We start from the raw sequence: 20,469 nt of genomic DNA on the forward strand, positions 1-20,469 counted from the left end.
TTGACCTGTTAATGATGGTGATGTCAGCAAAATCCTGTGGCTGGATTATGTGCAAGCTGGCACTGCCCCAAAGTGCTAATTCACACAGAGATGTCTGGGTGCTCCCATCACTCTGCACATTCCCCGCCAGCCGCTCCAGGAGAAGGAAGAGGGTAGTTCTTACAGATTCAGCTATAAGGTGATAATCTTATAGATTCAGTTCCCACTGTCTCTATTGAAGCAAAGGGCAGTGACTTGACCTGATAAGGCAAAGAGCTGGAGCCTGCAAAACTGATTTCCAAAGGCTTCTCCGCGCTTCCACATGGTTAAATTGTTGGGATGAAATATTTGAGGCCTCTCCAGCTGCTCCGGGCTCTGCGGAGGGTGGATTGCTGCTCTGTCTTCTACAGTCCATGGCTTTCCCTGGGGCTCTTTTCCCGGCTGAGGCTGCAAAGCAAATTTGCCTTCTCCTTCCCCACAGGCTTTTCTCATCTCTCGCCCACCCTCCTGAGGGTGGATGTGGGTTCTAATCACACGGACTCATCTCAATGTGAAAACAGGGGCTATTTCTGCCCTCTGTAATTAGAGTTTGATGTAATGTGTCTATAATCCCTAATAACTTGAGCTACGGGAGCCATTTCCTTCCTCTGGGGCTGTCAGTGGTTCATCCCTGCGATGCCTGAGGGGTTTGCAGTGAGGAGGAGGAGGGGGATGATGAAGCTGTTTCTCTGCATCTCTTACCACACGCTCTTGCACTCAAGTACCGAGCAACCCACTGAGCATCACGTTTTCTTCGCAGGGCTGTACTCCAGAGTGCTGCTTGCAGTTCATTTGGCTGACTAGTTATCGGTTAATCTTGCAGATCATAATTTTAAAAGTTGTTTAAAAATAAGTTACGCATTCGATCTCCACTCGCCCTCCAGTGAGGCTCTGTATGAACAGAGAAACGCTGAAACCATCCATGGAATGTGACTCGTTGTGACAGCGGCACAGGCTGGGAGCAAGAGCTGTTTTCTGAGTAACGGCTTCCTATTGTAATTTCTTTACATTTGGTACCGGTGCTGCAACAAGAATTTCTGCAAGTTGAGAAAAAAGGAGCAGCTGGGCAGCTGGAGTCACTTTCCCACAGAGCTGCAGGTACAACACACCCGGGTGGGGGCCTGGGGAGCTGGACTTGAGCCGCCTGCTGCTGAGAAAGAAGTGAGCAGAGTTTTCCTCCCCTTGCTTCCTCATTAAAGCAAGGCTGGAGGTGCTAATTGGGGTAGGTTCTTCCACTGTTCTGAACAAATGACTTCGATCGTCCAGCTCAGGTGTCTGTGTGAGGCACTAATGGGTGCACAGTGGGCCAGCTTGAGGGTTTGCTGGTGACAGTGGTGCTGGATGGGCTAAAAATACAACAGTGGGAAGAGCTGGAGATAAGAGCTGAGTGCTGAGCTGGGCTCTGCCAGTCCCAGCCCAGGGGTTAGAGCAGCGCTCACAGCACTACCATAGTAGGAAGCGGCCACAAGCAGCTCAACCCCATCTACTAGCGCATCCTCCACTGTCTGCAGTTCAGCCCCACCATGGAATTCAACCCTCATATTTTTAAACCTCGCACTGTTGCGTTTGAAGGGTCTCAGACATGTCACCTCATTTGGATATCGCTGTTTGCGAGCAGCGTGCCGCTATCGTGGGCTGGAGGTGAAGAGGCATGACATGGAATTTAAAACACAGTGCTGGAGTTGGCTGACGCTGCAGAAACGCTCCCCAGCCCTCAGCTCCAAATGACACTTAGTTAATGGGTTTTGGAGCAGAGCATTAGAGGACACTTGGAAAATCCAGCTTTTACCCTTGGAATGCTTTAGTCTCACCTAATGCTCAGCTCACTCCAGGGTCCTGCTCTGAATGAACAAGCCAGGCGGACGGCAGCTCCACAAGTGGTTTGTGGCAACATTTGGTTCATCTTCCTCCTGCCCAGGGAAGGGGGAAAACACCAGCAGCTGCTTCAGCCTGGGGCAATTTGGAAAACAAAAAAATGACAAAAAAAATATGAAGAGGTAGTTGGGAAAGAAATGTTTATTTTAAGTTTCTCAGGGGACTTTTACAAAGAATGGAGCATTAAAATAAAAAAAAAAAATAGGTGATCAAAGTACTTAACAGTGTCCCTTAAACACACACAACGCAGCCCCGGACACAGGAATCACAGCAGCGAGGTCGGCGCTGCCGGAGCAGCCGGCGTCTGCATAGCTCTAGGAGGAAAGATTGCAAAGGTGTTGGTGCTATTAAGTGTCATCCTGGCATTAATATAAGAGCGCTGAAGTATGTACACATGTACCTGTGGAAAACAAAGTGCATAAAATAACACACAAAGTATGTATTGTAGAATAAATTTATTTTACCTGATACAAATGAAACTAGAGGTGTGATGCTTCTTACTGTCAGCATGTAAATAGACAATTGATCTTATTTACAACTTCTAAAGGTCACACATGCAGTTGTGGGAACTGGCAAAGTCGGTTGTTGCTTTTTAGATAAATGCACCACAATGTTTTGTATTGCACCAACATCTGTCTTACTGCCTTAGATTTAAATAAGTTACATTACAGTGCAAAAGAGGTTGATTTGCACGCATGATAAAAAAATCCGAAGTTATGAACTGGCGACTTACGGTTTAACATTCATCTGTAATCCTGTCAATGAATTTTATAAATAGGATAGCATTGTACAGAAGCTGTTATAGTTTGTTGGGATGATACAATACAGAGAAAGATTTGTCTACAACCGAAGGCATGCATTATTTTGATATTGTACATTGTATAAACTGACATTTTACATACAGAAATATGGAAAACTGGCTGACAGCTCCGCGATTCTTGTTCAAGGATAAACAAACTCTTCCCCATGCAGCACAGAAACCAAACTTCTCTGGAGAGAGTTTCCGACTCGTAAGCTATATTGCACGTTTGTACATCTGTATAATGAAGTCCTACTGGTACCACACGTTTCTTGCACAGAGAACACAATGAGTTTTGTTTTAGGGAAAGCAAAGAATCTTTACACATGATACATGCAGAAGTTTTGGTAGATGTGTTGCTAAACACACATGCACGCAACAAAACAACCTTACATTTCTGCAAAATTGTTTAGGAAGCGATTACTCCAGTATTGCTGAAAAGGAAAGAAAGAAAAGGCATCAGTTAATGAAAGGATGAATGCTGAGTATCACTATACAAGCAAGACTAAGATCAACAGTGACAGAAGAAAGAACGTGAAGTTTGATAACTGGCTGCCCTGTCATCGAAGGGACACTCTCAGGTTACTTTGTTCTTAAAGCCCAGAACCCTCCAGATTCTGGCTCCGCTCTTCAAATGCAGAGCTCCCTTTATCACCAAAGTCAGCCCTTCCTACAGAAAACTGCAGCGGAAAAGAATCCAGACGTGTTTAGATGGCTTTTGCCTTTCTCTGCCTGACTCGTGGCAAAAGACAAGTCTCACTTATTCGTAATTTTTACTTCCAAGTTCCATACTACGTGGTTTGAGCTCCAGTTAAGAACATCAAGGGTGTTTTTCTAATCAAGGCCTTATATTGCAAGTTTGGCCCCGAAGTGACCCAACAATGTCCCTTTTCCAAGTTACGCAGCTTGTTCTGGGCAGCAGTAGGAAAGCTTTGAACAAGTCGTTAAACTACAGATTAATGAGTAGGCAAAGGGCAGAGTACAACGTAGTAAAGCTACGCCTGTACTTTACCCCTGCACCACAGTCTTGAAGAACCGTGTACTCTGGTTCTCTAGAACTTGATGGTGGCTCTTCAAAACACTGCTTCAACTTTATTAAATTTAGGCTCTCCTGCTAAGATTTGAAAATGCGTATTAATGTAATTAAGGATGTAATTAGCAGAGATTAGGGAAACAGTTAATGGTTAGAAGTGCAAAAAAGTAAACAAGACAGGTGCAAGAGACAGACAGCTTTATCTCAGTTTTACCTCCCTTCATCTCAGCAAATTCAACCGTCTTTAAGCTGTTTGCCATGGATATTCTGTGCATCAGCTGTGTTCTTGAACAGTGACAGGACTGCTGTACTGCATTTTATCATCAGATTAAAACCTCATTTCCTTACCATTAGCCTTCTCCAAAATGGTCTCCGTACAAACATAAGCTTTCGTAGCATTACGACAGATTGGTATATATTTTTCTGCAGCCTCTTTCATACTTATTTGCAATAATACTTTGGGAAACCAAATATGAACTATTTTTATTGCTTGGATGCCAGCAAAAAGGAGCAGCTTGTTGTGTAGCCGTACCTTGAATTGCTCGAGGCACTATGAAGAGCCCTGCCTAAATATGTGACAAAACTGACCATCTTTGCTCTGATTTGGACCACAGTACAGAACACTGAATTCAGGAGGAGCTGCTCTCATCCCAAAGCCCACTGGTTGCCCAGGATAAGCTGATATCCTCCCTGGTGTTCCTAGCACAAGATGCATCAGTCACAGGATTGACATGAGCTTTACACACGCCTCTCATGCTAGAAAATAGATCACAATACATGAGGACACTAAGGAATCCAGAAAACAGCAGAGATGAAAAAGCTCAGTGAGATGATGGAAAAAGAAATAAGAAGTATAAAGTCATTTCCTAAAAATTGGGTGGGAGATAAAGCCTGGGTAACTTCGAATTATTTCTGCTTAAATAAGTGCTTCTATTTAAATATTTACCGGGCTAACACATTAGAAGAGGAGGTACCTGTTTCTATCCCCAGATGACCTGAGTACAGTGGGGAGGCTGGAGGGAAAAATACGTGGGGAACAAAGAAATTGGGAGTTTCAACTTCACGATGTTGGCGAGTCTATTCCAAACTGAAAAGTCCTCTCTTGCCCTCTCTAGACAAAAGGACTGACAGCCGGAGAACGGCAGGATCTATGCAATGTGATTCTGTGTGTGATTAAGGACAAGCCTTTTAGTTAACACATTTTCTTGCAGTGCATTGCACCTCGCACTGTATTTCTATAGTTTCTAGAATGAAAAAGCTGAGCCATCAGCTGCCTCATGCTGTTCTTGAGCAGCCTCCTGCAGCCACCTCGACTGGAGCAGGATTAAGCCCAGCTCCAAGATCACCAGGGATTTCAGGGCAGGCAGCTTCACTCGCTGGCCGTGAGGAAGCTCATCACTGTAGGTCTTAACATTTGGTCAGTCCAGCCCACCTAAGGCTGGCATTGAGCACATAGCTGCAACACTCGGCAAACAGAAGTACTGAAAACACAGCGATTGCCACTGAACCAAAGATAAGTGCTGGTTTTAGGGAACCCTATTGCTCCATTTCTGCAGGGAAAACTGGACAGCAAGACTAGGGAGAAATGAAACAAAACAAAGCCAAAGTATATTAAGATTGCTTGGGCTCTTCAGAAGCACCTTACAAAACCTGACTGTTCCGTAGCCTGAGGTGCCTGTAGGGAGCGATGCCGCCCCATTCACCCAGCAGCCAAAGGCCAGCTCCAAGGAACACAAGGCTTTAACACAAGTGCCCCCAGACATCCAATATGAATGAGCTCTCAGATGTCAGCACTGAAATCAGACACAAGCAGTAAGATTCATCTTCAACACTGACAGAGACCCGACAGAGAAGTTGTTGAAGACTGAATTCCGCTTATTGACAGTCATTTTCCCCTTCTTAGAGACAGGGAGAAAGGGGGCATATAGCAGGATTATTTGGCATAATAGACAGGAATTCATGGTGAGAGTCAGATATGTTGCTTAAAACAAGCCCAACATGGTGCTCTGGAGGTTCATATAGAACCAGCATTCGGAGATTCAGTGGCATTCCTGCCCTGGAAAATGTTTGTCAATAATGCTGCGAGCACATAAAACTAACTTGCTGGTGTTTGTTTCCAACAAATAACACACTTTTCATCTCAAGGAATTGTAAATCATGACCTATCCGTTTCCTGTTTCAAGAAACAGGGACAAACTTCATATTGCTCATTTATTATTGATACAGCAAATGGTTGGTGCTGGCCATTGGTTTTGTGGTATGCCAAAAAATCTTAGTTTGGCAAAGACAGGTTCTTCCACACTAAAAAGGGTGTTCAACAGGATTTAAATGCCTACAGTTCAGCAACACACCTACTACATCACCAGGTCCAGCTCCCCTACCTGAGTCACTTCAGCATCAACTTAACCAAATCATAGTTTATATAAACAGTGAGTATTCACAACACAGTGGGATTTCAGACAGGGTCTGTATATTTTGAGGTTAGCATCTATATTTGAAAGCTCAAAAACCTAGAGAATTATCTGTGCTCACTGGATTCCAGCTGGCACCAACACAACATAGCTCTTAACTATCATTTTCCTCTCTGAGGAATCAAATCTGTTTGAATTTGGTTATTAAAGCAGACTAAGCCAGCAGAAGATAACCCAGCACCTGCTCGGCTACAAAGACACAGTGACCCCAGGACAATTTTCCAAGACTATCCCGTTAAGCTGTGACTGTTGTCTTTTCCTATGACCACTGTACAGAGTGTTTCCACTCACTGGAAAAAAAAAGCAGCTGTTTTTGCAGAGAGCAGCACTGCAGACACCAGAGCCTGGGGAAGGGTGGGCAGCCCCTATTGCAGAGCAGGAAAAACCCTTGGAGTAAACCCGCACCTGACCACAAGTACCAGAGTGTTTTGGACACTAAACATTCATGTGAACAGCTGTTGCTGTCTTAAGTTACAGATTTGTCCAATTTTATCTCAAACTTAAGACCAAAAGCTGCAACATCTTGGGGCATTAAGGCCCCCGGGTGCTATAAAACAAGACCTAAAATACACTAAACCAAAAGCCAAGTGCTTTGCCTTTAGAAGCAGTAATTTGAGCTTCAGACCACAAAACAAGAGTCTAAAGTGGTGATAATAATGTAGCACAGCAGAGTTTGACAAAACACAGCATGGGAATGAAGTAAATTACTATTTATTCTTCAACATGTATACAGCATACGCTATTTTACAGCAAGTCACCACTGGCATGGTGAAATGGAAGAGAAATACTCACTTTAGTCGATGAAAGTTGGAAGGCATTGGAGAAAAACACCACAGTTAGGACTGTTAATGACTTACACGTTGTTGATACAGGACTGAATTTGAAAACATGCTTTAACATTTACCGTAATAATGAAGGTGGTTAGTGCCACATCAAAATAAAAATAGTTCTATACAATATGTTCAATTTGGTCATGTGCTATTTACAGATTTTACAAAAAACACACACGAGCTTGTTACTTCAAGTCAGGCTAACAACAGGCCAGCAGAGTAACTCCATGTATACAACTGATCATTAGTGCCCTAAGTGGAGGAAATCCAATTTCTAGCTATGCAGTGCAAGTTATTTTTCCAGGTCTCATTACAAGTTTTGATCTTAAGGGGGTGGTGAGGAAAAAAAAAAAAAAGGGATCCAACACACGTAAATAAGGTAGTAAAACCCAACTTAAACCCTCTTTTGAATTAAAACAGATTTTGTTAAAAAGGCTTTAGATTTAAGGAGACAGAAACAGCCCTCCCTATCCCTGCGTAATGGGCAACACCGGCAAACTAAGGTCTGTTACAATAAAATACAATAGACACTTAAATAAATAATCTTAAAAAAAACAACCCTATGTGTGTTGAGTATGGAAGAACCCCAGCAGGCTGCACCTGGAATGACATTTTCTGCACGAGCAAGATTAGGCAAACCTCATACAGAAACTGGTGTAAACAAGGACAGTTAAGAACCGACAGAGTAAGAAGAGCGGAAACCGAGAAGAAATCCTGCCCGAGGCAGCAGGACTCACTACCCAGCGCAGCAAGTTCTGCTGATGAGTAAAACCTGACTTTATGACAAATTAAGTTTGGATGACCATGCAGAAGACAAACAGTTACATGCTTTTTTAGTTTTAGACGACACACATTCATTCCCTAAAATCTGCTGCCAATTTAGTTTGATAGTGTCCGCTGGCTCAAAAAAAGTTTCCTTTTTTTTACATGATGAGTAGACTATTGAACAGAACACTGTACATGCTTTTCATCTACAAAAAAATATTTGCATAAAATAGTGTTAGTTCTCTGTACATGTCAATGGACACTTTAACTGTGTATAAAAGAGGAATATATCGCCCCCACTGAAGTCAGAAAAAGCAAAAAAACCAAAATCTAGATTATGAAACCTCCATCACCGGCAAATATGTTCATGTGAAAATTCAGCAGAAATAGACAGTTGCTCTAAACAATAAAAAAAAATTAAGTTAAACTTTTTCTTTGAATGTAAAACTTGTCACCATGTCAGTCAAGACCAGAACATATCACTAAAGTTAGTGTCTGTGCTGTAAAGCCAGATAACCAAGGGCATAGTAATGAACACAAACGGCCAGGAAACTCCTTCGGTGCATGCTGACAAAGAACACGGTTTGGTGGCAGGCCGCACACTATCTTTACCAGGTTCCAGGTAGTTACGGGCCACGTATTTAAGTGTTTCATCCAGCAGAATGACAGGTAGTGAGATTTTCAATACCATCAGCCATTGCGTGACATTCAAAGGTGTGATCTGGAAGATAATCTGAAAGAAAAGGCAAGCGTTACATCTTTTCTCCCCCTCCACCACCCCTTGCCTTAAGCTCCAGACAAGTTTTTGCTCTGTCTCCAAGTTGGGGACGTGTAGGACATGTGCACTTACTGGCAGTGGTTCCACGTAAAGGATCAGGAAGTGCAGTGACATGGACAAGCAAATCGCGCCCACCAGCCAGATGTTCTCCCATGGGGGCATCCTCATCAAGGACTGATTTTCTGATAGACTGCAAGAGAAACACGGTACATATTGAATTTCCTATTGGTGTTTTACATATACAATGTATCAGAAAACTAGCTGGGAAGAAAAGCGGCATGGCAAGTCACAATTATCTCTCTCATGACGACAAGATACCAAGATTTGGTCTATACACGTTACAACTTCAAACTACCTTGGAAGCCTGCTCAGCAAAGCAGTCACAGCTCAGCTTCACATTTAATTTTAAAAGCTTTTATGTGTTCTGCTCATCCCTGATCTAGCTGAGCTTTTTTTGCCAAGATCATCTGAATGGGACAGGTAAGGGAAGACGGGCACAGCAACCTAAGGCAGAATCCTCCCCTGTCTATCATGTGCCAGGGCACCCAGCACAGCTGCCTCTTCGAGGTTCACTCGAAGGCTGGTTGTGTGGAGGGTCAAGTACTTGCACCTTTTAAATGCTTGTTCTTTAATGCTGCTCTTCAGGTACAATCCACATTTAGGCTGTACTGTAGACGAGGCTGAGATCCAGAACGTCAGATGTAGAGCAATATTCTTACTATGTAGGACTATGGCTGTACACTTGAAGTTTATTTGTTTTTAAATTAACTGACCTCTAAGCTATTTGAAGAAAAATACCCTTGACATTGTGCTATTTAGTGGTTTCCATTTATAATCTAACATTAATTGGCTAAATCCACATGCCCTTAGGGCAGGAAAAACTATTTTCCATATCTTTAGCATTCTTATTTTAGTTCTCCTTGATATCACTTTATACCAACATAGGAGGGATAATCTGATTGATTAAGCTTAGATTAGAAATAATGGAAAATACTTCAGTTGTTCATGCTTAGTAAAATACCAGAGTGAATTGGCAGACTTAAAAATACACCTTATGATAATAGATCTCAAATGTTATCCAAGAGAGACATTTTATTTGCACTACCAGGACTCAGAAAGGAAATATGACTCATTCTTCATTAGTTGAGCTGCCTATATGCTAAGAAAGAAATTGCACAGAACACAGGATTTTGGATAAGCTTTGCTTTCCTATTTGGACATACAAACCTGTTGAGGGCATTGCACATCTCTATGGTGACAAGGACAGAAAGAGCCATTGTCATTGGATATGGAGATTCAAAAACCACACAGTCAACACCGGAGAAGTCTGGGTTGTCCTCTTTGCACTGCAGAAAATGGCTCTAGAACACAACAATGTGAACTCACTTCCACAGCTTGTTAACTTTTAAAATGTAAAGCAGGCAATTATGAAATAAGCAGCAAGTATTATGAAAACAAAACTTTCTGATATGACTCCTGGTTTAAACTTTTGCCAGCTTTAGAAAAATCCCTATTAGTCTTTTACTTACAAGACAACAATTAGTTTTTCAAACTGTTTAGAAGCTCAGGTGTCCCAGCTTTGAGCTTTAGCGTTAAGACTAATTAATCATGATCAAGTTTTACATTAATGAAAACTGAAAACATCTCATTATACAAATTTCATTAACCTACTGTTATTCTACAGTCATTTCAAGTAACAAGTATGACAGAAGCAGGTACCTCCCCTCTCCCCCCAAGACATTAAAGTGAGCAAATACCAGCTGATAAAAGGAAACTCTTGGACCGCCATCAGCAGCGATAAACCACCAGGCAGCAGCACCCACTGTGGCAGCACCAACATAACCTTTAAGAAAACAAAAGTGCTCTTTTCAGTGTTGTGAACTGTATGCAAGAGACCATTTCACTTGCCACACTTGAACTTCTACCTCAAGACCTCCAGTGCTGTAAAGAAAATAGACTGTAATTCATCTGTCCCATATGCAAAAAAATCTGTTCCACCAGTTGTAACTTAAATAATCATTAAATATTATACTGTTGGACAGATTCTAATATCTGCTTATGGAAGCTGACGGCCAGAACTGAAGGCAAATAAGGGTATCACTTGGAGAAATCAACCTGCAACTTTTCTTTTTTCCCCCCTCAAAAATGTACTTAAAGTAAAACATCAGTATTAATTAATGTAAGATCTATGAAGTCGGTTCAAAAAACTAAGGTGACAGCTTCTGGCGTGAAGACAGTGTGCATCAGTTAAGTATCCACATAGATACTTATTCTAGCTCTACATTTAAAGTTTAAAGTTTAGCTATATTTAAAGTTTAAACCCACATCCATAGATTTCACAAACTGATACTCCTTTATTGTCCCCAACTATAGTCAGGCCAGCAAACCCGTTGTGCCCTTCTACTTAAGCACAAAAATGTTAATTTAGATACCACTGCCTGTAAACGTGCAGAACAAAGTGTGAATCTCAAAACAAAGGAAGAACACCAGTTCCACAGAACATTTATTGCCAGCTCTCAAGATTTCAGCATACGAGGAAATTAGACAAACTGCTTTCAATGGAAGCTAAAAAAGAAGCGCACTATTACTACTTACATCCAATAGCCAGGTAACGGAAGAAGAGCCATCCACTGATCAGCGGCTCTTTAGGGTTGCGTGGGGGCTTATTCATGATATCAAGATCGGGAGGATTAAAGCCCAGAGCAGTAGCAGGGAGACCATCTGTCACGAGGTTTACCCATAACAGCTGGACAGGAATTAGAGCTTCGGGAAAGCCCAGCGCAGCCGTCAAGAAGATACTGTAAAAAAACCCACCATAAGCTTATTCTTGTGCATGTAAATAAAGCCTTTTAACATTTAAACCTAAGCCTGTAGCATCACTTCTGTTTTCTCATACAGAGTTACCCATTTAATATCAAACAATTATTCGCATTCAGAAAACTGGAAACATATCCAATAGCAAACACTTCTAACCACTGGCATATAAGTTCTGAAGCATTATCATCATCTTGTAACTTTGGGAATTGAAGAGTTTCTACTTTAGCCTTACTTTTTTCCCCACTCTACTTGTCTGTATAGGTAAATACATACATACGTAACAGTTTGCAAGCCACTTTCTAAAAGACACTAAAACTCTTGCAGACGTAACAGCATTTTAGCTCAAATGACTAAGCTTCATTTAGCCAGGTTACTGCTAGTCCCTGCAAAAATTTAATGAGAATGTAGCTTTCATGGCTCCAAGTCCGTGTGAATAAATAGAAGAGACCCAGGGGCTGCAGCAAGAGCCATATGAAGGACAGCTTTCAAGTCTGCAAGAAACAAGACAACTGGTGGTTTATATTTCACTCTGGGAGAAAGTGATTTGATATAAGCAACTGCTCAGAGGTCAATATGGACATTCTGTCACCAGAAGTGCGTTCTGTGGCACTGGGTCACCATTCCTTCCAGAGACAAGGAGAGCACAATCTTCTGTAACTTGAGGTTAAACAAACATCTAAGTTATATCAGTGGCTAAGTCATCTGAAATACCAGATCTTGTAATGTTTTATTAGGGTTTTTATTTTCCTATTCTAGAAAATTATTCCAATCATAGAAACAATGGTAAAGCATTTAGCCATCTACTGAGCTAGAATATTAATATGCAACACAACGTGACTTTCATGGTATGCTAAACTTCTCCAGTAAAGACTAGAAGCATGCAGAGTTCTGCACAATCACAACCATCAATTACCTGGAGAACCTGTTTCTCTGGTTTTAGTGAGAAATACTGGAAGTAAATAAATAACTAAAGACTCCATCGTCACTATAGCTCATAGAAAAAAAACACTTTAAACCTACCAAACAACTTCTCCAACATTAGAGGAGATCAAGTAACGGATGAACTGTTTCATGTTGTTATAAATTGCACGTCCTTCTTCCACAGCAGCTACAATAGTTGAGAAATTATCATCTGCTAAAACCATTTCAGAAGCAGTTTTAGCTACTGCAGTACCAGAACCCATAGCAATTCCAATTTCTGCTTTCTTCAATGCAGGGGCATCATTGACACCATCACCAGTCTAAAACAAGAATTTAAAGTTGAAAGAAAAATAAGGTGGGCACTTACATAAAGGACGAGAAAGGAGTTTTGCACTGGGTGTGGTTTCGGATCTTTAAAAAAATCACTTAAGTTCAGAACTATTCTGAAGCTTTAAGTTCAGAAGAACACATAAGAACTGTTTTCCAGAATAAGGCATTAGTCCAACAAGGCATAATTTGGGTTTTAACACAGCATGTATCTCCCAAACCAAGTAAAACTTCTATTACTCACCATAGCTGTAATCTCATCAAAGGACTGAAGAAACTCAACAATTTTGGATTTGTGGGAAGGCTCTACACGAGCAAAGCAACGGGCATGGTGACAAGCGTCTCTTTGGGCAGCAAGCGAGAGTTCGTCAAATTCACGACCGGTAAAGGCTTTTGTAGAAACATCTTCATCTTCCACAAAGATACCGATGCGACGGCAAATGGCTACCGCTGTGCCTTTATTGTCACCGGTAATCATAATAACTCTAATACCAGCTTGTTTGCACAGCTTTATAGATGAAGCTACTTCAATTCTGGGGGGATCCAGCATTCCCACGCAGCCAACGAAGGTCAAGTTGGTCTGAAACAAGACAGCACCAAGTTCTAGTGCAAAATCCTCTCAACTTCTCATTTGACATCATTTCGCTAATCATTTTGCTTGCACGCTTAAGTCTCAGTGTGGTGACATTTGTTTTCATTTGTTTTGGAAAATTAGAGAGTAGCCAATATGATAATCATAAACCCCTAAAGAAATCTTGCAGCTGAGCAACAGCCAACTGAAAACCACTAAAGCTGAAACCACAAATCAATTTTTGGAATATTTTTCAGAGTCAGTTTCTGAAAACAGTTTCAAGTGTTATGATCCTGTGGATCCTTATTGATATAAATACAATTTGCAGGTGGCTGTTTAACTGAATTTTTTCTTATACTTTTACCCAAGCAGCAACATGTGTAACGGCCACCAAGAACACAGATAGTGGCGTGTGTTTGGTTGGTTTTTTTAAAACCCCAAATAAACTGGGGAAATGAACTAGAAGTGACAGGTATCATAAGGGATAAAACTTGGAGCCTTCTGTGGTTTAACTTTCCCCAAAGAGACATACAGTCTTCTTACTCTGAGCATTCCCTCCATGTGTGTGGCCAACTATTGTGTCTGACCTCAAAAATATCCAGAAAGAAAAAGTCTCAGATATCTTTCTCAGGGAAGAATCAAACAAATGGAGTCACCATTCTCCAGTTTGGGAGCGAAATAAGTGTTAAACGAATATTTTACTAAACTTACCTCATAGTTAATGAAATTTGAGGAGTCCTCAAGATTCATTTCCTCTTTTCTGGGTGGATTGTCATGGGTCGCCAGAGCCAAGCAACGCAATGTGTCTCTACCAGTCCCCCATTCCCTAATAACAGACATTATTTTCTGCTTAATTCCTGAGGTTAATGGTAATTTAGCATTTCCCACACGGACATGCGTACATCTGTCAATTACACCTTCAGGAGCACCCTGCAGAGGAAAAAAAAAACTAGCTTAATAAACTCCTTCCCAATACAATATTTAAAATATGTTGTGACAGTTTTTTATATTGTGCTACCTTTGTAGCCATTTCATAACTAAACTTTCTCAAGTGAGGAACTGACCTTAACGAACATCTTACTCATGGATGTGCGGCTTGGTTTGTTCGGTGTGCAATAGACAGACATAGACTTTCTGTCTCTTGAGAATTCCAGAGTGAATTCTTTCTTCATGAGTTGTTTTATCACCTTATTAAAAAAAAAAAAGAGGCATAAAAATGCATTTAAATAATACATACCACAAAACTCACTCCGCAATGAATTCCAGATAAAAGAGTACTGACCGAGTTGCAAGCATTTGCACGTTCAATTCTAGAAAGTCCTTTCAAGTCTGTGTCAAATACATTCATCTTTTCAACCAGACAGGTAAGCGCTGTTTCTGTGGCTTCACCAACTTTTTCATATACTCCTTTAGCCTTTAGTTAACACAAAGCAAACAAAAACACCGGAGTTAACTTTACACCTCACCTGCAACCTACCAGAAACAAAAGTTCAAGTTTCACAATGGGAAAAAAAGCTTAACAAGACTTACTATGGCTTATGAAACAAGCAAAACTGTTTTTAAAAAGCATCTTTCAAGAGTATTATTTGTATGACATGTCAAGCCTTCACTCCCAATACCAGCAGAAAAACATGTTGGCACTTTATCATCAAGTATTTAAGTCATTATGAGATGTAGCAACCCTACAAAGGCGAGGCAAAGAAACAGAGCAGTAGTGCATTCCGCACACCAAGAGATTTCCAAGTTCCAGATTACACTTGCTGCCCGGCTTTAGATTTCTCAGTGTTCAACAAACAAGTCATTCCCAGAATGAACACTTCAGAAGATCTAAACACTCTCCTCCTTGACTTTCTAGTCAAGGGATTTACCACTGAAAGGTATTACATAGACAGTTATCTCATTCTCACACACTCTTCTGTTGCAGAACATGTACTTACTTCATTGTAATCCAAAGAGGAATCATTACAGAGCGCACAGATCGTCGCGAGTTCCACAAGGCCATCATACTGGCTACATTTAATAAGTTTGTCATCTTTATGCCTTTCAGAAAGAAGAAAGGTGGGAGATTTAAGTTAGTTATTTAGTATCAGCATCTCACCTTTTCCTCTTCTTTAATCCATCCCTTTACTGTATTTCCATATAGTACAATGTTATTAGTTATGGACTTGGGACTACAGAACCAGAAGTTGTTGAGAAAAGCAGGTTTGATAAAGGTGAGTCCTGAAGTTTAGATCAGAGAGTCATGAACGGAATTACATGATTATCAATGAAATCACTATCTGAATGACAAAACCTTATTTCCTCCAGTGATAGTCATACAGTTCTGGATAAAGCACTTTTTTCTTAAAGTTTCAAGCTCAATTAGCTAAAGCTGCATTAACTTGAAGGTCAAATGCAATCTGCTGTGGTTCTCAGTAGTTATCATTAGTTTCCTTATTTATTATTTTAAATTCTGAATCCATCTTGGGGGAAAGTTGTATCAAATCCTTTAAGAATAAAGTCAAAAACTATTGATATATTGCAAAAATGCTTAATGGTTATGAAACAGAGTAGGCTGCCTATAGAACTGTGGAAGACAACATTATGTGGAGTTAGAGTACAAAGAAACATCTGTCAGGACGTTCGTATCTAGAGCAGGTCCTGCCTTGGGGCAGAGCAATGGACACAACTGCCTCTTAGGGTCCTCAGACTTTATTTTTCAGTGCCAGTTTACAATCCAAGGTGAAGTCAGTCACGTTAAAGTCCCCAATTTTAAAAAAAGCCATCCATAAATGCCAAAATACATCAGCCCTCAAGGTTTGAGAACTCAGCTATGTTTCCTTATGCTCCAATAACAGCCTTTCTGTGGTAATTTCCCTTTCACAGAATGTTCTTTATGTACGTGAATGCAGCGCGATTAACATGCTTATTCACATTTCCCCAATTCCAGCAAGTAAAAATAGAACATTAACATGCATTGATGACTGTCTTATTATACTCGACATCTGTCACCACACTATATTTTATTATTTTGTTTATCTAAAGCTCTTGTGAAACTAGCTAAAGCATACTAGTCGGATGCCTTACAAGATCTAGAATGTCACCTTGCCTAAGTAAATGCCATCTTCTGAAATGAAAGCATAAGCTTTTGAAAGCAATTAGCTTTGAAACAAAAGAGAATTGAGGAATTAAGATTTCCAGCTGCTGAGAACACTGTGGTCTTAACTGCTACGAAAACTAGAGAGTGGTGAAGATTGCATGGAGCCAAAGGCACAGATGGGAAACTCCACAAGGTTGAGATGTTCACAATAACTGAATCTTCATTCGACTTCATACATAGTAGAACTCTATTCGGCAAGTAAAACCAAAGTGATCGCTCACTTTGAAGCATTGGGATAGTTAATCTTAGTCCAGTAATATTTTAGTTCAATTAATCCTCTCAGCCTATCCCTAATTTATTTTTAGGTTATCAAAGGAACACTGCAATATTGGAGACAATATTAAGTGAGTGTCATTGTGGTTTACTTGTCTAGAATTTAACTTCCTTTCACTGTTAATTACTTCTCCCCCCAGCCCTTCAGTTTGCATTCCCACTGGTTGAGCTTTCATTTATTATCACTATTGAATATTATATGCGTCACTTTTCAAGACTAAAGTAACAGTCAATGCATAAACAGACAAATATTTAACTTCAATGAAACACTTACACTTCTCCCATGGGAGCATACGTTGAGCCAGTTACAGTAAATTCATTCAGGGAACAGCTATCTCCTTCTATTCTCTCCAGGATAAACATCTGAAATTAGAGTTAGAAGTGTTACTACCTTTGAACAATAATTAATGCAAGAGTTGTAAACAGACCTTAAGCAAGCACGTATAAGAGGCAAGTTCAGGTTGAATAAACAAACTAAGCAAAACCAGATAGAATACTCTGAACTTTGATCCCATATATATTTGAACAGGTCCCTATGCTGAAGCATGAAGTACAGAAAACAGCACTTCTGCTTAACAAATCTCATTTGAAAACTGAATTGTGGCACAAATCTATCAAAGAGTTGAAAAACGCAAACTATGTACACTTAACTTCATCTGCCTGACAATCCTGACTATACTCAAGCTCTTCCTAACATCCAGACTTGTGAAAACTGTTTCCTGTCCTGGTTTTACGGTTAAAAATCACTTTGCCAACCAGTACACTGGTAGTTTAGAAACATTCAGACAGCTCCACTGCCCTACTGGCGCAGGTTGAAATGTCATTTTCAAATAAAGACAACAATTTGAAGGATGCAGTTGCACCCCACAAGACACCTGCATCTCAGTCTTTCCTTTGTTTCCGTTTCCTCTCTAGCAGAGTTGGAGGCAAAATCAAATCTTGGAAGATGAAGATTAAAACCATAGTGCTTGAAGCTGTCATACTCTTACCATGACTTGCTGGAGTGGTAGTAGGGAAGAAAATTTCTCACTGATAATTTATCTTAATGGATCTTCTTTCCCTTCGGTTAGTATAAGCCATTTTGTCATATCCCATTTTAGCAATATCTTAATTCCCCCTCATTGTGCTGCCTTACATTTTTGGAAAGCACCTTCACAAACTATGGCCTATTAGTTATTCCACAATTGATATACATCAGTGTCTGGAGACGCTATAATCTTTAAAGTGATTTTAAAAATCAAAAAGCTAGACAAGCTGATAAATTAAAAGCCCACAAAGCAGAGTAAGGGAGATACCACAGGAGAACATTAATATAATCCCTCAAGTCTCCTCCTAAAGCAGTATCATTTCTGACTGCAACACTTTCCTTTGGATGCTCCAGAGTTACTACTTAAGGTGGAAACTAAAACTACAAATGGAATTACTGTTGTAAACCAGACTTCTTAAAAAGCTAAGCAAACTCTGCCTAGAGTGAAACAAGAATAAGCGTATTGTTTACAGGTATTAGGATTTTCCAGCGTTTTGCAAAATCTTGCGATTAAAGTTATTCTGTAGCTGTCAGAGATTAACAAGGAACCAAGTAAGTTGTACTGCACAAGCTCTAAAACATTTAGTCCTCTAAATATAAGGACTAAAGCATTTTGAGATTTTAAATAAACACGACTTAAATGATGAGTTAACCAGGAAGCCTTCTGCTTTTGGCATCTGCATGATGAAAAAAAACCCTGCAAAGACTAGGGCAGTTATGCAACTCTACTGCAAGTAACCTCCTCTGGAATACTGATGAGCAGCTGCTTTGTGTCTCTTAGGTATAAATACTACAATACTTAAGGAAGTAGAACAAGTCAACCACCAATTAGAAAGAAAAATCCATCAATCACATGAGAATAAAGTGCTTAAGGCTTACAAACTTTTGCCAAAAAATACTGGTGTGTAGCGCTCAACATTTACACATTTGGAATTCTAAGCCAATGTAATGACTCTGAACATGTGGTGTCAGAGTTGCTATGCTACTGAACATCTACAACTATTAAACAGAAGAACTTAATGTTTTCTCCATAAAATTCCTACACGGAATACCAGGTATATGGGAAGCACAGAGAACTGGCAGCTGAACACACGTTACGTTACGTGACTAGAAGTCCCAAATTAATCAACACTAGGAAAGAATATTGAGGGGAAGGGAGGTGGGGCACATAACTTACGCTCACCTAAAAACATGCCAAATTGAAGACGACCCCAGCAACATGGGTGACAGGGTCAACTGTACCTCCACTCTGCCAGATCAGTCACACAATATTGCACATTGAAAACACTACAGTGACCAACAGACCAATAAGAGCTACTGAAGATAAGATCACCAAATAAAGGTGGAACCATGCAGTAGTGAAAATACCTTAGACTATCCAAGTTACTCTAGTAAATCTACCTTTTTTCCTTTTCTTCCCCCCTCACCACTAAGTTTCTCTACCCTTCCATCTTGCTGAATTAGAGGCCAGTGTTTCGCACTTAAGACATATCCAGCTTCTACAGCATTAACTATCCTACCTTTCTGAAACAGGGGATAAATCATACTAAATAATTACCAGTAGACTGAATGGCTTGCACACAAGTCAATGGGAAGCTGCTTGCAAACAACCTTCTCTCCCATCAAGTGCAGCTACAGCTATTTTTGGCCATGACTAAATAAGGGAAGAGATGAAAGCCTTAAACACTACATAGTGGAAAACTGAATTAAAAGTGGAAGCTTATCTTGGGAAAATAAAGCAAGATTTTGAAGATATGAGAACCAAAAGACGTGTGATCAAAAGAATTCAAGCAATTCTAACTATTCAGAGTGGCTGAGGAGGAAAAGAAAAATAGAAGAAGCTAATTCAACATACCCTGCAGACTGACATCTGATTTGTGGTCAGAGTACCAGTCTTGTCAGAACAAATAACTGAGGTACAGCCCAAGGTTTCCACAGAGGGAAGACTTCTGACAATTGCATTCTTCTTGGCCATTCTCCGGGTTCCAAGAGCCAAGCAGGTGGTAATGACAGCCGGCAGACCCTCCGGAATAGCAGCAACAGCAAGAGCAACAGCAATTTTAAAGTAATAGATAGCACCTCGAATCCAGGAGCCACCATGAACTGGATCATTGAAGTGACCAATGTTTATTATCCAAACAGCGATGCAGATAAGAGAGATGACTTTAGACAGCTGCTCTCCGAACTCATCCAGTTTCTGTTGGAGCGGGGTCCTCTCTTGCTCAGTAGCCACCATCTCATCACGAATTTTGCCAATTTCTGTGTTTACTCCTGTTGCAATAACCACTCCCATAGCTTTACCAGCAGCAATATTAGTACCCTTGTGCAAATAAAGAAAAGAGTTGTAGTTAATCTATGAACAGGTTTTGGTGGTGGTATTTGGTTTTGTTTTGAATTAAAAAAAACACACCTCATACAAGCCCAGACTATGTTTCAGCTAGGATGTGGAAAAAAGTGAAAAGAAAAAGAATGATACTCCCCCAGTATCTGTAACAGAACACTCCAGTGTAGAACTTCTGCTTACAGAATGGGCTCAAATAAAACAATATTGATCTACTATAAGCAGCATAGTCACATGCAGCTGCTGAGTAAGCAGTATGTATTTAATCTGAAATCTTAAATGGTTTTGTGAGGTTATTTTGTAGTACTAGGATCGTATTTTTCCAGACTTAATGGTATTTACTAAGAGTAATAGATGTGTTCTGTGGAGCTGTGCGAACACACTTGACACGAGAAAGAACAGTTAGATTTTCCACAGCAGCCTACCAACAATGACAGAATTGTTATTTCGTTATCCGAAAGGCATTCAGTGCTTCCTTTGAACA

General features: G+C 40.4%; 1 protein-coding gene across 2 annotated transcripts in view; it reads right to left on the reverse strand.

Moving 5' to 3' along the window:
- Positions 1-2,016: 2,016 nt before the first annotated feature.
- Positions 2,017-20,469, reverse strand: part of ATP2A2 (ATPase sarcoplasmic/endoplasmic reticulum Ca2+ transporting 2) — a 42,159-nt gene continuing 23,706 nt past the window's right edge. Inside the window, exons 8-21 of one of the 2 annotated variants that reach the window (XM_082065906.1) lie at positions 19,500-19,964; positions 16,892-16,980; positions 15,143-15,245; positions 14,488-14,619; positions 14,270-14,392; positions 13,917-14,135; positions 12,879-13,214; positions 12,407-12,627; positions 11,165-11,367; positions 10,327-10,412; positions 9,797-9,930; positions 8,642-8,759; positions 8,404-8,524; positions 2,017-3,126 (exon numbers count right to left, since the gene is read on the reverse strand). In XM_082065906.1, the coding sequence (XP_081922032.1) occupies positions 3,113-3,126; positions 8,404-8,524; positions 8,642-8,759; positions 9,797-9,930; positions 10,327-10,412; positions 11,165-11,367; positions 12,407-12,627; positions 12,879-13,214; positions 13,917-14,135; positions 14,270-14,392; positions 14,488-14,619; positions 15,143-15,245; positions 16,892-16,980; positions 19,500-19,964 (2,364 nt within the window). In that variant the 3' untranslated portion in view covers positions 2,017-3,112. Of the gene's footprint in view, positions 8,525-8,641; positions 8,760-9,796; positions 9,931-10,326; positions 10,413-11,164; positions 11,368-12,406; positions 12,628-12,878; positions 13,215-13,916; positions 14,136-14,269; positions 14,393-14,487; positions 14,620-15,142; positions 15,246-16,891; positions 16,981-19,499; positions 19,965-20,469 lie in introns of both variants that reach the window. The other variant, XM_082065905.1, reaches the window with a different exon arrangement.

This window comes from Streptopelia decaocto (genome assembly GCF_964273445.1).
Source record: "Streptopelia decaocto genome assembly, chromosome: 15".
NCBI lineage: Eukaryota > Metazoa > Chordata > Aves > Columbiformes > Columbidae > Streptopelia > Streptopelia decaocto.